Source organism: Poecilia reticulata, chromosome 16 (assembly GCF_904066995.2).
Source record: "Poecilia reticulata chromosome 16, P_reticulata-male-v2, whole genome shotgun sequence".
NCBI lineage: Eukaryota > Metazoa > Chordata > Actinopteri > Cyprinodontiformes > Poeciliidae > Poecilia > Poecilia reticulata.
In genome coordinates this window covers 7,587-20,000 of record NC_088845.1, presented here as the reverse complement: position 1 = coordinate 20,000, position 12,414 = coordinate 7,587, and the positions used below count along the sequence as shown (strand labels likewise).

Genomic DNA, 12,414 nt, shown 5'->3' with positions numbered 1-12,414 from the left:
CCAGTTCCTCCTTCTCAAAGTTAGTGTGCAGCGAGGTGCTGGTCTTGCCCTGGTCCAGAACGGCCTCCTCATCGTTTCCCTGCAGAGAAACAGAGACTCTGAAACATTTTCACTGGAGAAGGAGCGTCGTCTCCTCCAGCCTTTTCTCTCCGACTCACTGAGACGAACCAAACCAAATGGGGAAAACGGAGCCGAGTTAACGGGAACGCATCCCGACGTCCATGCGTAAACACGGTGGAGGCAGCGTCATGCTGTGGGCTTGTCCAGCAGCCTAACTGGAGCTGCAGTCTCATAACCTCCAGTTCTTTAGCTCCGAAAGCTGGACCAATCACAGCCCTCCGTTCACTGCTGAGCCACAGGAAGGGGGCGGGCTCAAGGGACTCAGCCGCCAATCAAAACGCTGGAATCCGACGTCTGGAGTTTGGTTCATTTTTAAACGGACAAATTAAAATTTTAACTAAATAAATGAATAAAAAAACAAAAGATAAAAATAAAAGTAAATAAATCAGCCAGTAAAACCAGTAAAACCAGGGCGCTTTGCTGAGAATTAAACGTGATCAAATAAAATTAGAAACAACCTGAAAGTGAAAAGTAGAACAGACTCCAGTTCTGGATCTGGATCAGAACCAGAACCGCATCCAGCAGATTAGCTGCTCCTGCATGGTTCTGATCCGAACCAGTCAACCAGAACCTGATGGACCTCTGAGGGTTCACCATAAACCTGAACCTGACTGAAACAAACCCAACAGAACCGAACAGTACCGGGTCAGAGCAGCCAAACAGACCCGGGAGGTTCTGGTTCCGCTTCCATCTCCATGTCTGCTGGACTCCAGCTTCCTGGTTCTGGTTGCATGAACCGGGTTCGTTTTTTATTCTCCATAATAAACATGAAAACTTTTAAAATCTTTATCCAACTAAAACAAAGGAAGTGGATAAGCAGCGGCGCCGCATCATCGCTTCAAAGCTTCGGGTCGGGATACTGATCCGTTCTGAATATTCTTCGGTTTCTCCCTGGAACCGGCAGACAACCGGATCGGAACCAGAACCGGTTCTGGTCGGTTTGATCCAAGATACTATCCAGCCTGGAGGAACCGTGGTTGTCTGCACGCCTGACTTCTGACCTCTGACCCCGCCCTGCTGAACACCTGGATGTTTAGAGCAGAGCTGGAGGTCAAGGGGCAGCTGGAGGTCAAGGGGCAGCTCCTCGGTTCTCCTGCGCTCTGAGCAGGTCCAGCAGCAGCAGCTGACGTTCTGCTGCGACTCGCAGGACGCTCAGCGTTTCTAGACGTTTCGTTTCTACGCTCAACAGGATGTTTGCTCCTCTCTGCTCTCATTTCCTCAAATGCTGCGACATGAAACTGGAGACGCAGCACAGATACGTACCGAGAGTCCTCTGGCCACGCGCTGAGAGGCCACGTCTGCCCAAAAGTCTCCCATACCGGACCAGAACCAGAACCAGAACTGTCTGCTGCAGCTGCGGTTCAGGTATTTATAGCAGAGCGAGTTTCCTCAGCAGCAGCAGAGCCTGACGCTCTGCAGGCAGACAGCAGGGGGCGGGGCTTCAGGGGGCGGGGCTTCAGGGCGCCGCCCCCCTGGACAGGAAGGGGGTAAACAGAGCGGGCCAGCTGAACTCCTGACCCGGTCCGGTTCTCTCGACTCACTAACAGTTCACTGGGAAACGGAGGCAAAGAATGACAGGAAGCTGAGAAGCCAGGCTGACCTCTGAGGAGCTGATACAGCTAAACTGACCCTGATGATGACTCAGAATAACCAGAGGAGACGTCACACTGGGTGGGAGAGGAGCAGCTGGTAGCACGTTAGCACACCTAGCATCAATAAGTCCATTCAAAAACTCTTTTTTTAGCCCAAACAGGAACTAAACCCCAAACTGAGCAGCAGGGCCGGCTGAGGCAGAACCGTTCGCTCCGACTCGGCGTCTGCAGAAAGAGGAAACGAGTCTCACCTGCTTAGACCCTCCCCTCATCCTTGGCCACGCCCCCACGTGTATCTTGGCTCCACCCACTTTTGGAAGATTTCTTTCTACATTTTTTCAGGGGGCGGGGCTTAGCCCTGCCCGGGGGGCGGGGCGTTCACTGACCGCACAGGGGTGGGATTTATCAGCGACCAGTCGGACCAACCGCTGAACTGCTGAGTCCACAAGAACCACCAGAACCAGGGCCAGAACTAAGACCAGGACCAGAACTAAGACCAGAACCAGAACTAAGACCAGGACCAGAACTGATGAACAGGGTGAGTCTTCCCTCCAGCTGAACCTTCCCCAGTAAATGGTGTCTTTGTTCCTTTAAGCCGGTCCAAATCTCTGCTGTGATTCAATCCAGTGGGGGCCATTGTCTCCCGACCTCTGACCCCTGCAGAAGCCTTTTAATCTGTCCCGACTCCCTGTGGGAAAAAATCTCCAAGAAATCTAATTAGTAGAAGTGGAGACGGAACCTCTTGGCTTTCTCTGCATCTTATCGGCTCCTGATTGGACGGTGCGCTGTCTCCCGGCTCCTGATTGGACGGCGCTCCGTCTCCCTCTGTCTCCCGGCTCCTGATTGGACGGCGCTCCGTCTCCCGGCTCTTGATTGGACGGCGCTCCGTCTCCCGGCTCCTGATTGGACGGCGCTCCGTCTCCCGGCTCCTGATTGGATGGCTCTCTGTAAACAGCCCAGTTCACCTTCCCCCCTGCTGCTGGATCCTCCCGACTCCCAGTTTGTCCTCCACTGGCTCAGGAATGCTGATGAGAAACAATGAGCCCGGACCGGATCAGAACCTCATGACCCAGAAGGTTCTCCTCACTCAGACTGCCTGATGATGAAGCTGCCATGGTGTCAGAGACCAGTCAGCCCACATCTGGGAAAATGTTTATTTTGGTGTTTTGGCTTTTCATCCACACTAAAATTCACTAAAATGATTTTTCTTTAAATTTAAACCAAACTGGAGATTTGAGAAAATTCATATTTGTGTTTGCAAATATGGAGATTTAAGTTCCTCAAATTTCAGTCTGCGACGAATAAACCACCAATAAATTTACAGATTTGCTTCGACATGATTCTCAATAAACATCGTTTTTAATAACTTCATATTCCAACAAGTTTAAAGCAGTTTATCCTATAAATGAGCCTCATGGCGCCATGTCTGACTGCCAACAGGAAGCGCTGATCGTTTTGAAGCTTAGCGCTACACTGCCCCCTGTAGGTCTGGCATGTTGACCACAGGATCGGATCAGAACCGAAAACCCAAACTGAGACAGGAAGTCAGCTGCTCTTCATTTCCCATCCGATTTCTGTTGTTCATCTTTTCCTGATTATTTTAGGATTTTTCCAGACAGAACTGTCTGAATAAATAATAAATGTAAGCTAAGTGGTAAAAACATCTATTTAACAGAGATTTCATGTCATCTGGAACATTAACGCACTCAGAAAGAAATTAATGTGTTAAAAACAAACAAACGACTCGGTTGGAGATGAATTACAGCAGCAGCAGGATTCCACAGAGACGCATCTCCAGCTGCTTCCATATTAGGAAAACTCGACGGCAGGAAAACGTCTGGCCTGCAGCGGAGTGCAGCGAGCCCAGCAGGAACTGTGGGAAAGTTCACACCAGGCAGCAGAAAAACTAAGACGTGCAGCATCAGGCAGAGAAAACCAGATCCTGACCCACAAACCGCCGCATGGTCGGCTGCTAGATAACCAGAGCTGCACCGATTGCAGTTTTCTGGCCGATCGCAGATTTCCGATTTTTAAAAAGCTCGACCTGCAGATTCCAATTTTGGCCAAAACCGACATTTTTGTCTAAAATGTTGCCGAATAAAGCAAGAAAAGTTGCCGAGTTGCAAACAGTGAGGAGACTATTAACTGCAAATGTGCAGACAGGACCGCCATCGGACCGGTACCGCTGGGCATCGGACCGGTACCGCTGTGTAAAACCTTGACAGAGATCAGACCGGTACTGCTGTGTATCGGACCGGTACCGCTGAATCCTGCATCCCAACGTGAAAGCATCTGGTTTTTAATAAACTCACACTAAAAAAATGTGTTTTCCAGCAGCAGCCGAAGCTGCAGCAGCTGAAGCTGCAGCCACAGAAGCTGCAGCAGCAGCAGCCAGCAGCCGTTTTTCTGGCGTTTCCTTCGCCCTGTGATCAGGTTTGATCCTGGATGTTTGGGGAAACGCTTCAGATCATGCAGTTTCCTTCAGGTTTTCTCTGAAGGATCCCAGGATCTGAACGGCTCGTCACTCAGACGTTTCAGGTCCTCAGTAATTCATCCATGTTGCTTTTAGAACAGCAGACGTTTCATCCAATGTGAAGGTTTCATGCAGCTGATCAGTTCCGACTCAGTGAGGTTTAGAAATCTGTCCGTTTGCTCCAGGAGGGCTTTTATTTTGGCAGGTCAGAACGGTGAAGTTGCAGAGGAGTTTCCTCGTTAAAGGGCCCGTTGCCGGGGGAAACGGGTTCCTCATTCAGACCCGCCCCCAGAATCAGACAGAAATCAGCCCGTTGTTCTGGTTTCCTCTAAACACCGACCAATCAGAGCCCAGCTGGGCTGTGACATCACCATGAGTCATCGGGTCGGTGAACAGTTCAGGCTTTGTTCATGGAGTCAGTCCAGCAGTCATGAGGAAGAGGAGCTGACTCTGATCTGACCAATCAGATCAGAGCTGATTTTTAACCTTTTCCTGCCCAGTCAGCTGGTTCCAACCAGCAACTGGAATAAACTGGAAACCAAACTGGTGACGAATGAAGCTAAACGCACCGGAGCTTTAAATTAATTACAGGAGACGATTAAAATGTTTCAGAAAGTTCACTTTAGGGTCAGGATTTAAACACAATTGATTTAAAACTGCGTATTGATAAAAAAGCAACATTTTCAATTCAAATTATTGAATAAATAGACGAATTAAACAACAAATATAGATTTCAGTTTTTAATCAGTTCATCAGGTTGGAGTAAAATATTATTCTGGTCATTCAGCTTTCCAGAGTTTAGGCAGACCTGATGAGGCGAGTCCGATCGATCGATCGATCAATCGATGGATCAATAATGTCACATTTGGATGATTTATCATTTTTCTCTTCATACCAGACAAAAGTCTTCAGTCTCAACTAAACTTCTCTTTTTTTGAAGGACAGTTTTGTTTGAATCTTCATAATTCAGTTTATTTCTTGTTTTTATTGTTTTGGATGTTTAAAGCAGCTTCCAGTTCCACAGTTAATAAACATCATTTGAGTTTAAAGCTTCAGAATCACCATTATATTACTGGAAAATGGAACCAAAACAACAATATAATCGTTTTCTGCGATAAATCCTGAGACGATTTATCGGATCGTTCGCTGAGCCCATTTACAGGTCTGGACTGCGGACGCTGACATTAGCGCTAGCTGCTACATGTTAGCACTGCTAGCATAACTCTGCTGAAAGGCTAACTCCTAACAACAGTGTTTTCCAGCGTCCAATCAGATTGCGTAGAAGCAGAACTGAAGCCTCGGTTGGCCGATGGGAGCAGCTTGTTGATGTTGGCAGAAACGCGGATCCAGACGGATGTTTAGAAAAACTGACTAGTTGTGCTGAAATTTTAAAATCTACATAAATAATGAGTCAGGATTAACTCCTGGATTAAAGCCAAATTATTATAATAATCCTGGATCGTCTGCGGCTGTGGAGAAACGAGGCTGAACAGGGAAACGTCGCTTCAGGCACAACATCCAGCAGACTTTATTTATTTCCTCAGTGCAGAAATTTGTGTGAGCGAAGTCGGCCTGCTGCCGTCTTCACATCCGAGAAGGTCAGACGTTTAGTTTGTGCTGCTTTTCTTTTGAAGATATTAATGAAAATATCTTCAAAAAATACTAGTTAAATACTCACATTTAACGAAAATGGTGTCAAATGTTGGTGCCTCTATCATTTTAAAGATATTGATGAAAGTTTCCAGAGGTCAGAGGTCAACCACACCCCTCCAGTCATACTTTCAGAATCAAACCGATTTGGCGTCAGTCACCTCGGCTGCGTTTGTGCTGCAAAAACTCTCATTTGTGCTGCTTTTGCTTTGGAGATATTGAACCAGAAGTCTTACAAACAATTCAGGATAAAAAGTTAAAAATGTTTTCCACTCAAAATAAAAAAAAATCACGAGCTAAACAAAGACAATAAGGCTTTTTATTTTAGTTTGCAGGTTTGTTTACCGACTCAGCAGAAATTACATCAATATATAGAAAAAATCCTGATTTGTTTTTGGTGATGCTTCATGAAAAACAGTGAAGCATCATAAGATAAACTTTTATTCAGCCCACTTTGTGTTTTTGCCTCTGACAGAAATGTAAATATCGTTTATCTAGTTCCATCTGGTTTTTTCCTCAGTCTTTTAAAGTATTTTTACTGTAATTCTGACTTGTGTATGAAAAAAGGCTGTAATTTAAAATGATGGCGGCTCAAACGTTTGACACCAACTGTGTTCGATCCGCAGGAGGCATCAGGTGGAGAACCAGGTCGAAACGCGCAGATTCTCTCAACGGAGCAGTCGGCCCACAAAGCGGACTTATTAAATATGATTAAATATGCTGTGATCAGAAGAAAGGGAGGGAGGGAGGAGAGAAAATGTTCGTAAATATGAAATCAGCAGAAAAGAGGAAAGTGTGCAGCGTTGCATAAAATCCACCTTTATTCATTTCCATCATGTCCCAGCATACCTGCAGCAGAGCGGCCGATTCTGAATGTCATCACCATTTGCTATTGTTAGGATAAAAACCCAACGTCTGTTTCACATTAAACCAGAACCACACAGACCAAACGGACCTGTCTGGTTCTGATCGTTTGGCTCCAGGTTAGCATGTTGATGCTTCCTGTAGAGAACATCTTCTGCTTCCTGTCATTCCCCTCAGAGACAAACGGGACGGCCGACCCGGCCCAACCTGACCCGGCCCAACCTGACCCGATCCGACCCAACCCGACCCGGCGGCAGCGTTTCACGGTGATGTTGACCTGAGGGTCAGACCCGACTCAACGCCTCTCAGCATGTGTTACAGATAAACTCACAGCTGTGCATGAAGGAACAGGATTCGTCCCTCTCTGTCCATCCAGGCCTGCAGGGGGCGCTGGAGGCCAGAACCACCCATCTCACCATCACTGATGGACAACATGGCTGAACAATGCATCATCACGACACAACAGCTTCACATCATCATCCACCAGTTTTTTGTTTTAAATATTTGAAATCCGGTCAAACTGAAAGTGAAACATTTCCCGTTTTATTTTCATGTTTTTCATTTTAAAGCAAGGAAAGGCGGTTGCTAGGCAACCAAAGGGTGACCGAGTTAGCCGAAGCTACCCAGCTAGCTGGTTGAGCAGTCGTTTACTCTGCCTACATCTCCCAGAATGCTGTGCGGTTCTGGATCAGAGTTCAGTGAAATTATTGATCATTTTATTGGATGTATTTTTTTATTGATCACCTCTTGTGATATACTTCGTATTATGCTGTTATTGCCCCGCCTCCCCCCCCACGCGGTGCCCAAAATAAAAACTGATTCACATGAGGATCACAATTCTCATTCACTACGACTCAGAATTGATTTAACACGTCTCAAAATCAAAAAAAATAAAAAATAAAAAGTTTTTAAAAAAAATGTCCTGACGTTGCCATGGAGACGGTACTGTCTGGAGACGGTAGTGGAGCGGCACAACACGAGGAAACTGTAGAGATCAAAGCCGGGTCAAAGAGGCCATCTTGGTCGAAGCCGCCATCTTGGTCAAAGCGGCCATCTTGGTCAAAGCGGCCATCTTGGTCGAAGCGGCCATCTTGGTCGAAGGAAAACATTTTGGCAGTTTTTGGTTTTTACTGGATTCCCGAGAGGAAACCGTGGATCTGAGCCTCCCCGTGTTCACGGTTCACCAGATGAAGATGAGAACTTCAGCAGCGCTGTGAGCTCATATTTACGCTGCCTTTCCTCCTCCGCCTCATGATTCCATGGGTTGTTGTTTTGTAGTTTATCCACCTGGTTTCTGTTTGTGACCTGAAATGTGTCGTCGTTTCGTTCAGCAGTGATTCTGCAAGCTGAGACCTGCCTTCACTTTGCTGCTGCTGGTGAACCTGAAACTCCCTCTGAGAAAACAAACTTCTTCTTCCTCACGTCTGAAACTGGAACTTTTCTGCTGTGATGTCACACTTTAGTTTTTCTGTTTACATTTTTCACTGTTCTTAAAGAAACAGGCACATTGCAGTGTGACGTCACGCCATTCAGCTCCCTCTGGAGTCAAAACAGCAGCATGAGTTTTAGCTGCCAAGTTATCAACAGAACAGGCTAAATCTTAAACGTACGCCTGATATGAATGAAAAAGGGACGCAGTGATTTGCTACACCACAACAACGAGATAAACCGGTCAGTAAAAGTTTTAATTATGAAGAAGAGCGCGGTAGTTCAGCTATGCTAGCTTGACTATGACAAACATAGCATGTAGACGTGCTGCGGGATCCTGTCTGTTGTGCTTCAGTTAGAAAACAAAAACGGCGACCTGAATGCAGATCATCAGTTTATATTAGCTAATCAACCACTGCTGTGTTAGCTTAGCTAATAGCAGCGGTATCTAATAATGATCGAAAAATAGACCTGAAACTGTAATGGACTGAATGTTCTGGTCTCTGTGTGGGAAATGCTCTTGGTGTTGAATCCTGAAACATGCCGTGGCGTTGTCGACTGTTGCTGTGGCGCAAAATGTCCGGATGTAAACAATGACATGTATAAAAATAAAACTGAGATTCTGTTTTCTGCTACATTATTGGCACCCTGCAGTTCAGAGACGCTGCGTCTGCAGTGCAGAATCTAATCAATCAACGATTCAACAACTTATTGGATAAAACAATTGGAACATTCTGCAGATTAAGGCTTTTTAGTACATTATAAATAGATAGATAAGATTTTACTGTCTAAAATTAACAACTGGATCCGTTTACTAAACGTTTGATCATTGGCAGCAAAGCTGCAGCTGAAAAACTTTATTTTTATACAGTTTTGGCTTCATGGCTGATCTAATTTTTCAGCTAATGGCATTTTCACAGTCTGAACAACGCAGCTGACAATCAATTGATTAGATAGTTAGCGATTATTTCAATAATCAATTAATTTGATTAATCATTTCAGCTTTTTTCCCTGTTTTATCTGAACTGATCCCAGTTGTTGCCGCTTCAGCCTCAGGTTTGCATCTAAACGTCGTCGTCTGGACACACAGTCTGACTCTCAGCAGGTGGAAAGCACGGTGGTGGAGGCATGATGGTCCGGGCGGCCGCTGTGGGTTAGCTGGCTCTGCTGAAGCCTGATCAGAACCTCAGGGTTTAGACTGTGCGTGTGCGGCTCCGTTTGGGCCCAATTAAAAAGCCCCAGTAGGATTGTTGTTACTCCCAGTGGTTTCTGTAGCTACAGCCTCAGTCTGAGCTGCTTCATCACTGCAACAACCTCCAACCACAGCAGGAGACGTTTCATCGTTCAGCCAAAAATGCTTCAATTTCAAAGGAAAACTGGGGAAAAGTTTCCAAACTCGACTCATCCAGCAGATATAATCACATATATTCCCAATAATCAACCAGCTGCATGAGTTAATTTACCAAAAACACCAAATTGACTCAACATGTCCGCCTCGGTTCTCACTATCAGAGCAAATTAAACATCTGACAACGACTGAAATAATTAGAAATATACGAGTTAAAAATGAAATATTGACAAGAGGTCAATAAAAAATGTAGAAATCCACAGAAAATAAAAAACTAAAACAAATACATGACTGGATAAAGAACAGCTTCAGTAAAAAGAGAAACTTATGTTCAGAAAATTAATATAACCGATTAATAAAATGTTATAATTATATTAAAATTATATAATTTATTACAATTATAATGTAATTATATTAGAATAAATTCTATTAATTTATATATATACAAATTGAAAAAGTAAATTAAAATTACTTTAGTCCTAAAACTTAACCCAAAAATAATAAATTTTGATAATAAAACTTAAATAATAATAACATTCTGATAATTTAAATTAAATATTAAAATTCTGATCATAAAAAAGAGATAATTTAGATATATTCTGTAAAGGTTTTGTTGGCTCTAGTGGCCTTTATTTGGAAGTAGTTTGACAGGAAACAGGTTAATCAGAAAGGGTGAAGACATGCAGCATGTCGCCAGGCCGGGAATCGAACCTGCGACCGCGGCCACGAGGACTAAGGTCTCAACACGTGGGTCGTGCTCTGCTCCTGCGCTGCCACAGCAACCGATAATTTAGATATTTAAAAGCCATCATCTTGGGTTTCCTGTGAAAATATATCCGCATCCAGACTGAAGTTCTGATCTGAAAAACCAGGCAGTAACTGAACGCCTGGCCGACGTCAACCAGCCAAGAAGAAAGCCGTCCAGTCGGCCTGGGCATCGGACCGGCGCCAACAGGTCACACAAGCTGCTTTAATTATTACGACACAAGTTCCTCCTGTGGATTAAACATGGCTGACCTGCTTCGTCGTCAGATGGTTGCTAAGCAACCAGAGTAGCTCACCTGGTCCAACCGACCCAACGCTTCCCTGAGACCTCAACAAAACCTTCAAACATCATCCAATCATCCCACAAACAAGGACAGGTGGAACTCTGGCAGTTACATCACCTGGTCACTATGGCAACACACCTGCCAGGTCATTCCCATCACCTCTGCTGAAGTTTCCTCCAGCTGACCCCCAGCAGGATGACCTCCAGGATCCGTGTGGATCAGAACCACGAGGTCACAAAACGTGTCCTCAGAACAGCCTCAACACCTCAGAGCCACCAGCAGCGACCTGCAGGTCAAACCAGGCTTAAAACCAGGTTTAAACCAGGCCGAACACCAGGTTTAAACCAGGCCGAACACCAGGTTTAAACCAGGCCGAACACCAGGTTTAAACCAGGCCGAAAACCAGGTTTAAACCAGGCCGAAAACCAGGTTTAAACCAGGCCGAAAACCAGGTTTAAACCAGGCCGAAAACCAGGTTTAAACCAGGCCGAAAACCAGGTTTAAACCAGGCCGAAAACCAGGTTTAAACCAGGCCGAAAACCAGGTTTAAACCAGGCCGAACACCAGGTTTAAACCAGGCCGAACACCAGGTTTAAACCAGGCCGAACACCAGGTTTAAACCAGGCCGAAAACCAGGTTTAAACCAGGCCGAAAACCAGGTTTAAACCAGGCCGAAAACCAGGTTTAAACCAGGCCGAACACCAGGTTTAAACCAGGCCGAACACCAGGTTTAAACCAGGCCGAACACCAGGTTTAAACCAGGCCGAACACCAGGTTTAAACCAGGCCGAAAACCAGGTTTAAACCAGGCCGAAAACTAGGATTAAACCTGGCTTAAAACAGGTTCAAACCTGGCTTAAAACAGGTTCAAACCAGGTTCAAACCAGGTTCAAACCAGGTTCAAACCAGGTTGAAAACAGGTTTAAGACAGGCTGAAATCAGGCTGTAGCCAGGCTGAAAACCTGAACCAGGCTTCAGGTTCTGTGGAAAATTTCTGCCTCACCTTAAAGAGTTGATAGTGATGTGGGAATGACAGGCAAGCCGGTAGGAAACAGGAGCTGTTTCAAGACAAACAGCTAATCAAAGTGGACACATTATATGCCGATTATAAGTTTTGTGTAATGAGAGTCTGACTTGTTTTTAATATAATTTTCTCCCGCTCTCAGAGGAAACAGCACAGCTGAACTTAAAATCGGGCTTTTTTCGACCGGAGTCCGCTGAGTTCTCCACTTCCTGCCATCAACGTGCTCCTTTAAAAACAAAGCGCTCCGCTGGCAGCCTTTGCTTCCCGCCGGTCAGAACATCTCCTTCTTTAACCAACACACACCACCAACTCCTCTGAACTATCTGGACTTTCCCGAACTCAAACTCTGTACCGGGTCCGGACCTGCCGGTTCTGTTCGGCTCTCCGGACCCCGGAGGGCTGAGGGGGCGCTAGCCTCCAGCTAACAGGTTCTCCGGAGAGGAGAGAAAAAGAGGGGGGGACTTACAGATGTGAGCAGCGGTCTCATCTGCTCCATGTTGTCCTCCATCACCAGGAAAACCGGGAAAACTTCCACTCAGCTTCTCCGGGATCCTCCAAGTTCAGCTCCCAGCCCCCACCGCCTCCTCAGCCGTTTCTCTCCGCCACGATTACGCGGCTGCCCGGAATATATTAACTCTGGTTATAAGCCCCGCCCTATCCCGAGCGGCAGCTCACTCAGCCAATGACGTTTCAGACTGTTTTTCAGTTCCACCAATGACGGAGTTAATAGGTAAAATGGGCGTGGCTTTACCGGTAACAAAGCACGGGAGCTTCTCATCAGTTGTTCCAGACTGACGGTTTCAGTTGCCGGTTAAACACGAAGCTGGCTGTGAAAGACATCGGTAAAACTTTATTTGAATGATACTG

General features: G+C 45.9%; 1 protein-coding gene across 3 annotated transcripts in view; it reads right to left on the bottom strand.

The window, feature by feature from the left end:
- Window positions 1–12,176, bottom strand: part of LOC103477491 (sodium bicarbonate cotransporter 3-like) — a 28,511-nt gene extending 16,335 nt beyond the window's left edge. Inside the window, exons 1-2 of one of the 3 annotated variants that reach the window (XM_008430636.2) lie at window positions 12,014–12,176; window positions 1–79 (exon numbers count right to left, since the gene is read on the bottom strand). The exon at window positions 1–79 is cut by the window's left edge and continues 3 nt beyond it. In XM_008430636.2, coding sequence (XP_008428858.1) covers window positions 1–79; window positions 12,014–12,055 — 121 coding nt within the window. In that variant the 5' untranslated portion in view covers window positions 12,056–12,176. Of the gene's footprint in view, window positions 80–1,383; window positions 2,214–3,475; window positions 3,803–12,013 lie in introns of those variants that run through there. The other 2 variants (XM_081616735.1, XM_008430635.3) reach the window with 2 other exon arrangements.
- Window positions 12,177–12,414: the final 238 nt, after the last annotated feature.